General features: G+C 36.0%; 1 protein-coding gene across 4 annotated transcripts in view; it reads left to right on the top strand.

Annotated features, from left to right (window-relative positions):
• Positions 1–17,090, top strand: part of NPFFR2 (neuropeptide FF receptor 2) — a 164,824-nt gene that overhangs the window by 132,225 nt on the left and 15,509 nt on the right. For 2 of the 4 annotated variants that reach the window (XM_053901491.1, XM_053901492.1), the window contains exon 2: positions 13,731–14,080. In XM_053901491.1, the coding sequence (XP_053757466.1) occupies positions 13,731–14,080 (350 nt within the window). Of the gene's footprint in view, positions 1–2,050; positions 2,347–5,342; positions 5,397–6,042; positions 6,180–13,730; positions 14,081–17,090 lie in introns of those variants that run through there. The other 2 variants (XM_019467915.2, XM_053901493.1) reach the window with 2 other exon arrangements.

Genomic DNA, 17,090 nt, shown 5'->3' with positions numbered 1-17,090 from the left:
ACCCATATAATATTTTAATTAATAAAAATTCAAATATTAAAAATGAATAAAAGGACATGAAACATGAAAAAAATAACAAAATTAAGACTTTATTTCAAAATACATAACATGTAAATACTTTTTTTTTAAAGACTAACAATCTGAGCTCATACCTAATTTCTGAATTTGTATCTTCAGAAATATTGAAATATTTTGATCCCTAAAAATAAGTTTAGGTCATTTATGCTTGAAGTCCAATTTCATACTTTATATGTAGATTTGATATTTAACTTAATAATTCTGCTCAGCTAGTGTATTTTCAGCATTCCACATTCTGTGCTCCAAAAAATTAGTAAATTTTCATTCCAAATGTAACTGTAAGAAGTATAAGGAAAACATTAAGAAATAAAGAACGTAGGATTTGGTCTCCATAATATACAAATGAAGAAACTGCTTACTACTGGCTGAGTCATTCACACAAGAATTGAATCAGTAACTTAAGAATTGTAAAGAAAACTGTATAATCTCTGGATTCAGTCACAGTTGAATTCAAATTTTGGCTCTTTTGCTTAATTCCTGTGTGATGGTGTTTTAAGTTACTTTTCTTAACTCTTCATTTATAAAATAGGGATAATGCATGAATTTCAGAATTGCTATGATTAAATGAAATAATAACTGTATAGCAGCTAATACGTGGCTCAATAGAATTTGTCATTACTATTAACTTCCTATCTCTAACAGGAATAATAATAATAATAATAATAATAATAATAATAATAATATTTTTCCAAATTGCATACTTAGCAAATCATCTTCAAACTAAGATAGCATAGGAAGGTTTGCTTGACTTTGTTTTCCTTTGCACACCATTAATAGCAGATTGAATTTTGGTAAGGAAGTTTCCTATTAATGTAATTTCTTAATTTGTTTAACATGTATAAAATATGTCATCCAAACACAGAGGTAATTATGTTACAATTGAACATGATGAATAGCAGAGAATTGAAAGTAATACAAACTTCAGAAATGTTTTGTGTTGTTAGAACACTAACCAGCAGGAAGATGCTCTATTTTAGGTCTGTTATCATTTCAAATCATCCAGGCAGAACTCAGAGGTCTGAGAAGCGTCTTTCCATGCATTTTCCACTCTTATAGCTTTATATTGAGAGAAATAGTTCTATTTTCTTGTCAATGATAGTATCCAGTTGCTAAAATATAATTACTTGCAAACAGTCTTTAAGAGTTATTTTTCACCTTATAGGAAAAAGAAATATCTGTGCTATATCCATTTACTTACACATAAAATAATAAATTTCCATTAGGAAAAATAAAAAAAAAATGCTTGGTCACAAGAGTCAGTCTTTGTTCTGCACATTACTTCATTTTATGTTAACAAATTTATTGAGATAATTCACATACCATGCAATTCACGGATTTCTGCTTTTTACTTCCTGAACAAGATCTACCTAAGATTCCAAAGATAAAAGCTAAACAAACAAATATATATTGAATACTAAATCCACTTAAAAAAAAAAAAAAGGTCTGGAGTAGAATATAGTAGGTGCTCAGGAGGAGACAAATATTTACAACATTTTTTTCCCTTCAAGGCATTAATGTTTAAGGGAAATAGACATATGTACACAAATATGTAAAATATTGAAACATAATTATATATATATGTATATATATATGTGTATACACACACACACACACACACACATATATATATATATATGTGGAGAGAGATTATTTTCAGTGACTAATAATCAAATACCTGGCACAAAAACTGAGTTAGGAATTTGAGGGAAAAAATACATATTTCACACTAGGTTAGTCAATGAGAATTTCCTAGATAAGATTTATGTTGGGAGTTTAAAGGAGGGAAAGGACGAGGGTATCTTACCCATCTTCCTGAGTGAAGATGAAAGAAGGCATAAAATCATGAACAGAAGCAAAGGAGTGGAAAACAAGAGGACATCCTCAAGGAACAGTATGAGGAAAAAACCCAGTTCCTCTTGAGGAAAACTATAATATATTCTCCGACTAGGATAGTCATGAGTAAGATTGTTAGCCAGCACTTCCACAAAAACCACAGGATGTATAGCAGTTTCCTGAAATATTGCATTTTCACAGGAGTGAGCTAATTGAAAATGATTTTCATTTTTTAAAAACTCGGATATGCAGATACACTAAATATTATCTTCTAAGTCATTTTAAGTGTTTCAAAAATGCACAAATTCCATGCATATGGGCTCATTCTCTTAACCATTTGAGTTCTTGAGTAGAGAAACTGGAGTATTGAGAATTGAAGGAGATGAGGCTGAGGAGACCCATTGGATTCACCTTGGGGAGGAACTTGAGTGCCAGGTAAGTAGGTGGACTTCACTCAGTAGTTTTGAGAAGCCTTGAAAAAAGCTAAACAACTAGGGAAACGTGAAAAATAAAAGTACTTTAGGAAATTACAATGGCAACTTAATATACAGGATGGATGAACTAGGAGAGATTATAGGTTGAGATCAGCTTAGAAGATGCAAACACCAATGATTTATTGAGAGTCGCACTGTTGTGAGAGCCAGTTCTGTGATCTGATTCATAAAAACTAGGGTCCTTTCTTCTTGACTGTTAAAGATTAGAGAACTCATTTCATTGGGCCCTACAATTACTAATTTAAAATCTAACAACTGTTGGTAGTCAAAGGGAAATATTACAAAGGCAGTAGCCTTGCCTTTAAGGAAACACAGTGACACTAAGTGATAGTGCCATGTTATTTTTAAACTGTTATTTCTAAACAAATGGAAAATATTACCCACTAATAATCTGTGTTGAACATCAGAAAAAAGTGCCTTCCAAATTTTATCAGAAGTCATTCAAGAAATACATCTCATTTTATATGAGACATTAAAGTAGAGCCAATCATAAGCTACCCTAAGTCACAAATGTTCATATGGTCATCTATTTTAAGAAAAATATCAGACAATGTTTTTAAATCATTCTCAAAAAGTTAACTATTCCCTCAAAAGGCAGTAATGTTTTTAAGCATTCCTGGCAGAATATTTAATGAGCAGTTTAGCTGTGGTACCTTAGCAGAATGAAGAGGTCTTGGAATGGTGAAAACTATGAGGAAGTAAGCGGTAAAGTCACATTTCTGCTCAGGAGGATCTCTGTTATAACCACATAAGTCTTCTGCCATATTTAATTCTCTCCATTTCTGTAGATAGTAAAACATTCTTTCACAGGAAGTAAAGAAGCTACCATGAAAGTAAAAGGCCTTAGGGTACCACATCAGGCCTAAGTTTCCCTTGATGATAAGTCTGTTATTTGGGGCTTTTATTCATCTTCTTTGGGGCATGGAACGTTGTTTCATAAGGTATCGATTTCTTGAAGCTGCCAGGACAGCTAGGACAACATATATTCTGGCTATTTCTTTTTTACAAAGGCTTACATCATGATGTATGGTGAAATCCCTGGTTGAAAATGTGGAATGTTTATATACACTTCTGAAGAGTGGTAAACTATCTAGTTTCCATATTCCTGTATTAATTTTCCACTCAAATCATCCAAGACTCAAATCTCATAACCCCTAAAGCCTATGCAGCTGACAGTGGAATAAAGTGGGCCAGGGATGCCTGGGACTAGTTTCTGCTCTTGGTTCTTCCCTTGTGCTTCCCTTCAGATGGTCTTTCCAGAAGATATAAGTATCATTAACTCCTGGAAATCAATTCTTCCTTCAAAATGGTTACAAGCATAAAACCAGAAGTGTGCTAATAATATCAAAGGGATATTCAAGTTAAAGAGGGTTTTATATGCGATGTATATATTCATAGGACATTGTTAGGTGACACAGGAAATTGGGAAATCTGTTATCTTTCTGTAGTCCAAATATTTAAGGATAGATTATAGAAACATGTAGGAAAGAGTTGTAAACTACTGTAGTACAATGCCAGCTTTTTGTCAGATTTTAAAAGTGTATGAAGTACTGACAATTGTTATGATTCATATTTAATATTTTCAAAGGCTATATAATTGATGTATCTGAAAATTTGTCACTTAATTTTCAACATAATATGTATACTTTGACAAGTAAATTTAGGTGTTCAGAAAGTAAACAAAAAGCAACCAAATTTCTTCAGGATTCACAAGAGCACATGTATTTCAGTATTACTAATCATACTATGAAGGAAACTTAGTTAAAACTCAGATTTCAGATAATACCATTTCCATTTTAAAAAGCTTCTTTGAATGAATAATAGAGAAAGAAAAGACATACAATTAAAATAATAAAATACAAAATATATTTTAAATTCTATAAAATGTATGTGGATACTTACATGCTTCCAGAAAAAAAAATATTTTACAGAAAATACAAAGAAATAATAGATTTTACTACATAAACATCTGAATTTTTTAACCCAAAAACACTGTAAAAATTAAGTGCTGGCTGAAAATGGCAAATGAAATATATATAACAAATGGTAAAATGTCTAATAAAAAAGCTTTTACGAACCATTAACAACCAAAAAAATGAATATTCAATATGAAAAAAGACAAAAGAAATAAGCAGTTCACCTAAAAACAAATTCCAAAAATATGGAACTAAAGTTCAACTTTATTAACATATTTTTTTAATTTAAATAAGGAGTTAACCATTTTTAGATATAGTAAATTGGCAAAATTTAAAAAGTAGTGGGGGGTAGAATTTTAGTGCCTAGTATTGGCAAGACAGAAGGAACATTTTTAGGCACCACTGAAATGTGAATTAAGGTCAGTGTCTGAATAGACAATAAATAATATTTGTTAGGAGCAAAAAATGACCATGATTTTTTTTATCTATTCCCATTCTAAGAATATTCTAGAAAATTCTAATAAGTTATAAAATATCAATATATTACTTTAATACCAGAAAAGCTGGAAATTTTTAAATTGTCCAATACCAGATGATAGGTTGAATAAATTGGAATATATCTTGTAACAGATCAATAGTCACCAATGAAAAATTATTCTTGGACAGAGTCAAAAAATTATTTTTGACTATGAACAAAAACGTATGGTATATCCTTAAGAGACAAAAATAATATAAACATGTTTTTAGTATAATTCCGATTTCAAATATGAGTGTAGCTTGCTAAGATATTCACAGATCCTCATGCCTTTGGGGTTTATCCTTCTGTTAATTATGGAATGGAATGTGAAAATGAAAGTATTTTGGGCGTTCCTGGCTCAGTCACCAGAGCATGCAACTCTTGATCTCAGGGTTGTGAGTGAGCCCCACGTTAGGTGTAGAGATTGCTTAAAAACAAAATCTTAAAAAAAAAAAAAAAAAAAAAAAAAAAAAAAAAGACATAAAGGAATGATTCTGGTTTTAGTTCCAGGTAAAACCGCCGGACAACTATGTAGGATCACCATGCAGACTTGTAAAGGTGGATACCAAGGAATACTGATCCTCGGGTTGAAGAGATTAAAAGGCCCAGGATTACAGATTAGAAGATGATTGAGAGAGGTTTGCTGAGGTGTGGTGAATCACCCATGTACAATATGGAGAAGTGGGGGTGCTTGCCCCCAACTCATGCTTAGAAGAGGGACTGATGGAGGCATGCAGAGTTTAACATATGAACTTACAATTTTAGAGGACATCGTGAACTTTTATCTGCCTCACACTTAAGACTGATGGGGTTCTTGAGCAAATGGCTAAGAAAGAATTCTTAACACCTCTTTGATGCAAATAGGTGATTTTGTTAAAGCACGGGGGACAGGACCCATGGGCAGAAAGAGCTGCACTGGGATCCTATGGACTGACTGATTATATACTTAAATTAGTGGGGGTTAGGGATAGCGTAAGTCTCTAAAGAATTTGGAAGCAAGGCTTTCAGGACTCTGAGGGACTACTGTGAAAATAAGAGTTACTTTTAGCCTTTAATAAAACAAAACCATAAAGGAAGTAACGCTGCCATGAGTTGCTTGAGGAAGGTCACACTCTGGCTGTTTCAGGTGTCTATCAGTGGGCTCCAAGCTGTGACGAGATTTAATTTAAGCTACTTTTCTCTTGCTTTTGTTTCCCTTATTAAGACCTCCAAAGTGCCAGGACCTGGCTGGCTGGCTTGTTTCTCTGATAGCAGATCGAACTACAGTTGATGGCATCGGTCAGCTTGCACTCCTAGAGTCTTTTTGGACAAAAGATGGACGAGTGTTCACAGTGGGACAAGGTGATTGGCACGGCTGCATGATGGTTAACACGGCTGCTCTATGGCAGGGCGAACAGTTGGGTTTCTCAAGGCTGAATAGAGCAGCCAGAGATGAATTTCCTCACATGAAGGGAACTGTATTTGAGAGATCCACAGCAATAGTTTAGCGTCTCTAAAGAGCCCACCAAAAGCGCCCACAAAAGTGAGCGTCAGCTTTAAAATTCTTTCTAGTCCAAGAACACCTCATAACAAGACTGGAAGGAAAAGTAGGACTTTTCCTGCCCCTTTCCACCACCCTTTGTCCACCCACAACTCTGGCAAGGATGGGAACTGAGGGGCGCCTGGGTGGCGCAGTCGGTTAAGCGTCCGACTCCAGCCAGGTCACGATCTCGCGGTCCGTGAGTTCGAGCCCCGCGTCAGGCTCTGGGCTGATGGCTCGGAGCCTGGAGCCTGTTTCCGATTCTGTGTCTCCCTCTCTCTCTGCCCCTCCCCCGTTCATGCTCTGTCTCTCTCTGTCCCAAAAATAAATAAAAAACGTTGAAAAAAAAAAATTAAAAAAAAAAAAAAAAAAAAAGGATGGGAACTGAGACTGACAAGATGAGGGTGGAGATATTCCAGAGCAAGTCAGCAAAGAAGACCAGGAGGCATCCTTCATGGAAATTTAAATTTTTGTTACACTAGACAAGACATATTAATTACTATATTGCTTTTATGATCAGAAAATGATTGGAAAAGTAATAAAACCTCTTTGAAATTTCACCTTGGGCCAAGGAAGAAATTAGCCTCAAATAATAAAATTAAAGTGTCAGCAAGATACAAATGTAGTTGCTTTTACATTGCATCAGACAACTCATGCTTATTCAGTGTAGCTGTTATTTACAAATGGTCTTCATCCCATGTGCTTTGGAAAATCTAGCATTCACCTGTCTCTCCACCAACACCCCCCTCCCCAGTATCTCTAGGAATTCTCTAGATATCTATGATGCATTCTTGTTCCTGTCTAATTCTTTGTAATTGCTTTTTTCTCTCTGCCCTACACTAACCCAAATATTATAACATTTCCCTTGATATTTGAAAAATACCCCCCCCACAAAGTCAGTTAATGTTTAATAGACTCTTGCTGACAATTTGGGGTTATAGGCAGGGAGGAGTTTTCTGTGTAGAACAAAAGTTAGTTTGAAATTAAATATTAGACATGACAGAGTCTAGAAGTTCCTTGGCCACATCCAAGTCATGGAACTCCATTCTGGTCAGTTTCTAACTCTCAAGTTACCCACGCTTAGCTTTGTTGCTAATTTTTATACTCTTAGGGTACCCTTTTTAATGTTTCCTGACTCTTCTTGACATGAATTGTGGAGCTTGAATCAGATTACTTAACATCTCCTGTCTTACTTTGCTTATATACTAAACAGGGGTACTTTTAGTAGCTACTTTTACTAGACTAAATGGGTTGACATATATAAAGAAATTCACAGAGTGCTCAGCACAAAATATATATTAAAATGCTCAAAGGTAATAAAGTAATTAAAATAATAATTTAAATAAAGTACTTTGGATATTCTACTCGTTGTTATTATGCCCTAGAGAGTGAGGTTGTATGAGTAAAGTCCCTTTCTCACATGAAGACAATTCCTCAAAGTATTTTTCTAAATGAAAGTTCTTATCCTAATAGAATATATTATCTCCTTGAAAATAATATTATTTTTCTTTCCAGCATATTTGTATAAAAAGATTGGTAGAAGATATACTAAAATATTAGATTATGTATTTCCAGGCATAATTATATGAAAGGCTGTTTAATTCTCCATGCATATTGGATTTTATAGCTAAAATCTGAATTACTTTTTTAAAGTCGGAGATCTTATTCATGTTCATGCCTTGGTAATAATTTCAAAGATATAGGCAGTCAGGAAACTTAATCAAAGAAGGTATGGGACTTTGAGGGTGGCTTTTTAGGACCCCTCCTCCTGCTGAGTGTGGCTTTTTAGGACCCCTCGTCCTGCATGAGATGTTCACTCTCTGGCTCAGAGTAATAAGTAATACAGCTGAACCTTACCTGAAGACCTCATCTAACACTGCAGAGTGAGTGTTCCATTCATGAAATATCTCCATTTTATATCTCAGTTTATATGCCATTTCTTAGGGAGTCATACCTCATAAATCCATAGATTCTGTGTTTATTTACTCTAATATTTATCCAGGAATATCCTATTAAAAACTTGATATAGGTGAAGACTTAACATCCTAGCAAATATCATTCCCCTACCTGGAGGTAGAGTTATAATGTCCACAGGAACATTAGTCTGAATCCTCAGTCTTCCTTTCTTTCCCTGGGGGCATTCTCCTTGTGTCTGGGGGAGAAATGGATTACTGGCTGGCTGCTTTAACATCTTCCACCAATTCTCTCTGACCTCAGTTAATATTACTTTGCCACACATTTCTCGTTGTTATTCTTTGTCTTACTCCATTTTCTTTAGTATTTCAAAGAAAGAATAGTGTTTATAATGCCTTGATGACCACCAAGATTTGATTTGAAGGTCCAATGAGGAGTAGGAATAAAGCATGTTCATAGTGACTGTATCTCTTTAAAGGTCTTTTGAAATCCTTTTGCCTTCTCTATGACTGTTTATCTTCAATTGTGCACAGTTGTTTGAACCTTGTTGTATGATCTGATGGAGACATTTAATTGAATGTGCAATGTTTCTAAAGTCCAGTTCACTTCCTCTTCTGGATAATGAATTGTAACGTGTTTTATATCAATCAGAGGTTCAGCTCAGCTTTCCAATGCATTACTTTCTTCTGGGGATCATCATTTGCATAAGTCTGGTTTTCACTTAATTCTACCAATGAAGTTACAAACCCTCTAGCATACCATGTTGCTGCGGCAGAGGCTTATACAACATTTGACATATTCTGCATTAATAAAACTAGGAGTAGTAACCTTCAGGGCCGTGTGTTCCTTCTTTTTTTTTTTTTTTTCCAGATTACAGATTAATGACCCAGTCTTTTTCCAGAGGAAAGAATTCCAAGGATTTTTCTCTCAATGTTGACTATGTATTAATCAGGACCAGATCTGAGAGAGTGGAACTGACAAAGTTCGTCTTCCCCACTCCAGTGCTTCCAGACTGGTTTCTCTGTCCTCAGGAAACCAGGATCTAACAAAGGCTCACTCATCTGTGGGTGTCTTCCCAATTCAGCCCTCTCCGCGTTTTATCCCACTGTGGCTGGAAGGGGCTGAGGCCAGCTCATGGGCCCCTGCTGGTTCCACAGCCATATGAGGTCGGTCTGACTCTTCTCTGGTGCACAGGTGGGTGAGACTTCTCCTCCAAATGTTTTAGCCTTTGGTGCTGGTTGTCACAGCTCCCATAGAAGCACTTCTGTTGGCAGACACATGCTGAATTTTAGTCGTTAGAAGGGCATCTTTTGCTTTCATGATGCTGATATCCTAAGGTCATATATTTGAAAGTGCTTTGAAAATGCAAATATTAGGCATTATTACTGTCTCATAATTATTGCCAGTGATTCACACCCGGCTCGACCATGTGTGTTTACAACATTTCTGGCCTTGCCATTTTCACTCTCTCTCCTTTTCAATTATTTTAGCAATCTAAGTTGTCATAAATTAGTGACTTTAGTAACTACGATTACCCTTTAGTGATAATCATCAGAGTTTAGTTTAGGTCATCCAACATAAATGGAAGCAAATACTGCCACCTTCCTGTCCTTAAATCCTTGTATAAGTGCACGGGGAAAAGAAGAGGAAAAAATGAAGACTAGAGTACAATTAATAATAAATACCACGGTAATAAAGGCAATATTGCAAATCCCAAGAGATGGATGAGCAAAATAGGGAGTAGTGACTACAGTTCACTTTTTTTGTGTCTGGCAGTCTATGTAGCCTGTGATTGGTGACGATTTACTACAAAGTTGGTCACTTTAATGAGTATTTGATACACGAATAAAGGTCTAGACTCTTCCTTCAGATGACTCATTCTTTAGATGATCTGTATGAAACAGCACATTTCATATCAAAACTTAATAGGTTAGGGTCTTTATGGATTCTTTGTTAATTGAAATTGGGGGGACATATCTATTTTAGGTAAGATAACACCATTGCTAGCCATTGAATGACTTACTCTGATTGTGAATTTATAAGAGTTTGAGTTACATTATCTTGCTTCTATTCTGTACAGTTGCATTCAGATAATAACACATTTTTTCCGGATCATAAAAAAAGCAAAAATCTAGAAATGTGAAATAAGTTGAAAAATATAGAAAAACACCAACATATACTAATATCAAACCAGTCCATCTCCCACTGAGTAATGCACTGTTAGTGGTTTTTAGCAAATACAATTACAGAAAGGAAAGAATTTTAAATGACTTGCTCTCTTGATTTCTCTTTCTGAAGACCCAGACCCTGTTTCTACAGGTAAGCATAAGGGTCTGGATGAGCTCTGGCAACTTGGGCTCTAAATGGAGCTGATGCAGTTTAACCTACATCTGTGTTCTCCCCAGGGTCAAAGATGAAGGAATGATAAAGCTCACAACCAAGTTATTTTATTCATCACACGGATTTCCACGTAGAAATAAACAATACAAGACTAATTAGTGTTAAGACGGCTTATAATTAATTTACTCAACTTGTAAAATACTAACTTACAAACTTTACACTTTATTATTAAAAAGACATTACACATTTTCAGTGAAATATTCTAAAACTATTGAACCATCGATATGGGTAGACTATAAATCTGCCTTCTAGAAACTGGTATACACAAATTTCTTAGTCCTTATATTATTTCATCCACAGAATTAATATGCACAGAGTACACTTTAATTCTAGACTTAAAGATATTCAATCAGAGATTGATTTTATTTAAAGCATTTTAATCAACTGTATAGAACTTTTAAGTGTCCAGTGAAAAAGATGCCAGATGCAGGAATACCAAAGGGCAATTTTCCTTGGTGTATTAAACTGAGATAAGTGGATCCCCCTAGAATCAATCAGGACCTGGCTTTTCTCTGTCTCACTACAGTAATACTAGGGGTGATGATATCCCCAAAGTTATACTATTATGAGTTAACCTAATAGCCAAAGCTGTGGCCTCACATACAAAATTTTACAATTATGTGTCAGGAGGAAGTTAACACTTAAATATGACAGGTTCCTCCTTTACCCTCTATATGGCGTGTTGGCATGTTACCTTGCCAAATATAGTCATCAAGCCAATAATAGGAATAGTGAAATCCATGTTGGCTCCTAAAACAAAATCTTATTTTGGTTTATCAATAATACATTAGAAGAAGAGGAAAAGAAACACTCACCTCTCCAACAACTGACATGGAGTTTAAGTTAATACACGGGAAGGTTTTGAAAACCTTGTTCCATCTCAACCTTCCAAACACTGTTATCCCCGAAGATATGGTTGCTCTAAGCTGGAGCATAAGAAAAACAGAATGTGAAAATGTAAAGCATTATGTCTTATGAGATATTTCCCCCAACATATTTTTCAGCTCTAATTGAATCTGTGGACAGAGGTTTCTTATCAGTGATATTTAGTGACCTACAGTGTTGTCATGCAGTTTTCATTTGTATTTATGGCATTTCCTTGCCTTGGATACAAATATCTTTAAATATTTGTGTGAATGCTTTTCTTTTGGATACTTTGAAGCAATTTTTATCAAGCTAGTAGGTATTCTCAGTGTCAGGCTCTGGACCCAGACATTTTCAGCTTGACTCTGTATGGTAGAGTATATCTAGTCTTACTCAGATTCCATTCTTTTTTCTTTTCTCCTAACCCTCACCCCATCCCACACTCACTTTTCATTTTGCATTTTTGTTTGGGCTTAGGGACATTAAACATAGAAAAGCAGAGATGAGCTTTAAAAATTAGAGGAAAGGGAAGAAATAAAATGGCAAAATATTGGGGGAAAATGATCCCCTTTTATTGACTTATGTTTATATACTTGTTTTGTAGTAATTTACCTTGTTTACTTACTGTTTGTTCCCTGTACCTAAAATAGAGAAAACTATCCAAAGTTGAGTATTTGAAATGAATACTACATATCTTGATCTCCATGCAGTATTTACAAGAATAAACATGCTCCCCTAAAATGATACAGATATGTAGTTGGTGAAAGACTGAAAAATGCAGAGTGATAATGAGGTCGTTAATGTAAACTGGGGTCTGATTATCTTACCAATTCAAAGTCCATGAAATTACCCCCCCCCCAAAAAAAAGAATATGGGAGCTCAATTGTGTTCTATCAAATTTATTTCCCTTTAAGGGCACATATAACGTTCTGTCCAACCAGTTGCAGAAAACAACGTATGCAGAAAAGAGTTAATGAGCAGGTCAGAGCCTGACATCTTTAGAAAGGACTGCTTGCAAGGTCTGCCCTTGGTTAGAGTCTGGGAACGTAAATCAGAAACAGTTTCCTATAGTGACATAAAGTGTCCATAAGTGACTGAAGTGGCTCATTATACCTAATCTGTTTGTACAGACATTGTTCATGCTGCACATGTACTTTCCATCTGGGAGTCTGAAATTTTGATACTGCTTGGAGGAAGGTACCATGTGACCATTCTCCAATTAAAAACCTAGGATGCTGAGTTTCTAATGAGCTTCCCTGGTAGACAACACTTCACACATGTCGTCAAACTCATTGCTAGAGGAATTAATCTCACTGTGTGACTCCACCGAGGGAGACTCTTAGAAGCTAGTTCCTGGTTTCCTGCAGATATTACCTTACGTGCCGTATTATTTGCTGATTTTATGTTGTATCCTTTTGCTGTAATAAATATTGGCTGTGAATACACTATATGCTAAGTCCTCTGAATTCTTCTAGTAAATCACCAAACATGGGCATGTTCTTGAGGACCTCTGATACACAAGGTTGACTGAAATATCTACATGAAGATATATTGATTCTAAATAAAAATTTGTATTGAATATATGTGAATGGAATTATGTTAAGTAAAACCAAGGCAAGTAGCATAGACTTCTTTTAAGAGATTCACAGTATAGTGGCTATCTCTGCATACAGAAGTACATAAAAAGAATATTCAATTAACAGAGTCAAAGCAGAATAAGGAATATACAAAAAACTTATTTTATGGGAGTTTTGAAGATATAGACACCTCATCTTGTTTCAATTGCCAGGAAAGCTGAAAACCTGTAAGTTAGCCTTAAAGGAACAAGTAGGTTTTGACAGGTTATGATACCTAGAGACAGGAGAAAAGGGGAATTTTGGAAGGTTTCCCTTACAGAGTTTCTCTTGAAACTTTGCAAATGAGTATGAGGTGTTATGAAAAAGTAAAATATAGAACCTATTGAGGAAATAAAAAATAATAATCGTTACTTAGGACACAAATTGTACATTTCAAATCTCTTGGTACAAATCCTAGTAATTTGAATGATCTATATAACTCATTTCCATGCAACATTCATGAATTATTATAGAAGGACCATCAAAATTCCATAGTGTTTTAAAAGTATTCTTCTTAAACTCAGGCACAGAACTGACTTATGTTCTACTGGTTTCTAATTATGCTTTTTTCTTTTCTAGCTCTCCTTTGTTCAGGTCCATCATGAGTGAGAAATGGGACTCAAACTCTTCAGAAAACTGGCATTATATTTGGAGTGTCAATGGCACAAAATATCACCTATACTCAGATATCAATATTACCTATGTGAACTACTATCTTCACCAGCCTCAAGTAGCAGCAGTCTTCATCGCTTCCTACTTTCTGATCTTCTTCCTGTGCATGGTGGGAAATACCGTGGTTTGCTTTACTGTAATGAGGAACAAGCATATGCACACAGTCACTAATCTCTTTATCTTGAACCTGGCAATAAGTGATTTACTGGTTGGCATATTTTGTATGCCTATCACGCTCTTGGACAACATCATAGCAGGTATGTTGACATGTGTGCAGTACAAGGATGATATGTTTGTCCCACATTCCTGTACCCATGGCAGGGTCATCCATTCATTTGCAAATATTTGTGGAGTTCCAAGAACTGCTCCAGGTACCTGCCCTCATAGGGCCTACATTCTAAAGGAAGAGAAAGACAATAAACAGATGGAGGATAAGTAGTCAAAGAACAGTAAGAATTATGGATAAAAATAAAGCAAGTGACAGAGATGAAGAGTGGAAACTGTCATTTTTATAGAGTTCACTGAAGGTCATCAGAGAATGAGATCTAATGTTTCTTTACTGATGACTTTAAATTTGCTTAATACAGTTCAGGGCACATAGAATGTAGTAAAAATGTTGGGACTATTATACACTGTAAAGTTCAAGGAACTGGTAAAGTCTGGTTTCAAATGATATAACGTCTTCAGTCTAACAGATATCGGGGCCCTCTTGTGGTTAGCTAGGGAGATTTCCAATAGCTTTGAGGGAAGACGGAACAGCAGTCCCGTGTGCCACAAAAAGTGGTAGTTTAATCAGTGGCAATGTACATATGCAATATGAGTAACTTAACACTGCATCAGTTAGGGTGCTGCCCTCGAGTCCTTGTGGCCTGTCTTGCTACTTCTCTAGGGCTACGTCATGCACTCTGGAAGTGCAGGGGCAGTGGATCTCCTGCTCCCAGAACAATTTTGGCACATGATACCTGCTTAATTGTTGTAGACTCCAACTCTAAAGTTCTCTTTTGGCCAGCAAAAGAGCAGACTCAAGATTAAAACGAGAGACGGCTAATGTCCGGGAAAAGACAAGAGCCCCAGTAAGGGTCCTTGTCCCATATTTATTCAAATCAGAAGGCTTGCAAACGTGATGGTTGTATACAAAGAGACAAAGAAACTAGGAACATTAACTTGGGGACATGATGGGGAAAGGGGGATTTTGAAGATATACAGTGTTTGGGGTTTGGGTCAATATAAAACAAAATCCAGGTGCCAGGCAGATGGGTAGATAGTTGTTAATGGCAGACAGGAGGCGTCGTGCCTGTTTATCTTTGCCAGCCTAGGGGATGAGACAGATGGGGCATAACCTCAGGGTTAACAAGGCCCCTTTTCTTTTGTTAATTATCTCCGCTCTGGGCTGCTTTGCCTTCAGTGCAGCAGTCCATAGTCCAATTCACCAATTTACCTACCCTGGCCCTCTTCTCCTATGAAAGCAGCTTTCTGTTTTGTACTAAATTTGCGGTGCTTTCATCATGAATATCTAATCTTGTTATTCCTATGTATTGGGCAACTTTGCGCCATTTCTATTTCAGGCCTTTGTCTCTATTTTGGGGGGCTCAGAACCCCCTCCCTATTTTGGGATGCCTTTGGACCTCCCTATTCCTGGCACCTTTGTGCCTCCCTATTTTTGGAGTGTCTTTGCACCCCCCTATTCTTGGAGTGCCAATCTGGTGTACCCAAACTTGGGTGTGAGAATTTTATGGCTTTGTATTTCTTTATGCCTTGTTAACCCATTGGTGTAACCCTGGGGGATTCCTAAGCTTATCCCCCACACTTAATAAATATTTGTTGTATTAATGAGTGAGTGGTATTCATGAGAGATACTCATATTCCAAATATGTATAAGAAAAAATGATACAATAGGAACATATCAAAAATATTTAGAGTAGTGTGAGCCCTGTCATAGGTCCTACCCCTTCATTCAAGATCAGTGCACTGAAGAATAAGAGGTTTATCTTTAGAGATGACATCTGTTGCCTTCCTTTCTCTGCAGGGGGGAAGCAGGGAGAGTTTAAGAATGCCTCTTCTAGCATCTGTACTGCATAGATTCTGTGTTTTTTATGTACTTATTTTTAAAAATGGTTTATATTTTTAACAAAAAGGAATGTGCATTTAAAAAAAAATTTTTAATGTTTATTTATTTTTGAAGGAGAGAGAGACAGAGTGCAAGCAGGGGAGGAGAGAGAGAGGGAGACACAGAATCTGAAGCAGGCTTCAGGCTCCGAGTTGTCAGCACAGAGCCCCATGTGGGGCTCGAACTCATGTACTGTGAGATCATGACCTGAGCTGAAGTCAGATGCTTAACTGACTGAGCCACCCAGGTGCCCCAAGGAATATACATTTTTAAGACACTGGGCAAGGCAAAAAGAGAGCAAAACAATTGATTTAAATTATTGTTATCGCTCTCAAGAAACTAACTTTGCCAGTAAGAAATGTTCTATCTCCCCCTATAAATATTTATAAAGAAATTATTATCTAAACTCTTCCTTAATGTTACCCTTCCTTATCCCTGATTCTCATTCGCAGGAGGCAGCCACATTCAACACCTTGCCTTTATTTTTGGTATTTATTGTCATGTTTCTAAATAACATATTTCCATTATAAAAGGTATTATCTTCACACTGTGGGAGATGTGATGTAGTTCTTCTAATCTTCTACCACAAGAGGTATTTCCCCCAGCAGCCTCCACTGAAATGACATAGAGCAAAAGAACATAAATTCACAGAAACTGCCACATACTGCTGAATGTGAAGGTGGGAAAACAGGATTGGCTGGAATTGTGTACACATGCAATCTGATGCATTTATATAGACACACAAAATCACATTCACACTCTTTACCTCCTCTCATTTTCCCAACGTTATTATAATTTTTAGTTGTCAGTATGCAGAATATATGTTCCTATTATTTGTATCTTAGCTCTGCTGAGGCATGAATGTTAATACAAGAAAATTCCCCAGGATTAAGCACATGCTATTTTTGATTGAAAGGACTATGATATCAATATGAAAGAGTGCTGTGATATCAATTTCTTTTTTCTTGAATTTAATAAGGGCATCGTATTTTTTTTATTTAAAAAAATTAAACGTTTATTTAAAAAATGTTATTTTTGTAACGTTTATTATTGAGAGACAAACATAGAGCATGAGCAGGGGAGGGGTAGAGAGAGGGGGAGACACAGAATCTGAAGCAGGCTCCAGGCTCTGAGCTGTCAGCACAGGGCCGGATGTGGGG

This window comes from Panthera pardus, unplaced genomic scaffold (genome assembly GCF_024362965.1).
Source record: "Panthera pardus isolate Hobbes unplaced genomic scaffold, ASM2436296v1 HiC_scaffold_13, whole genome shotgun sequence".
In the NCBI taxonomy this organism is placed as follows: Eukaryota; Metazoa; Chordata; class Mammalia; order Carnivora; family Felidae; genus Panthera; species Panthera pardus.
This window is presented reverse-complemented; position numbering and strand designations above follow the sequence as displayed.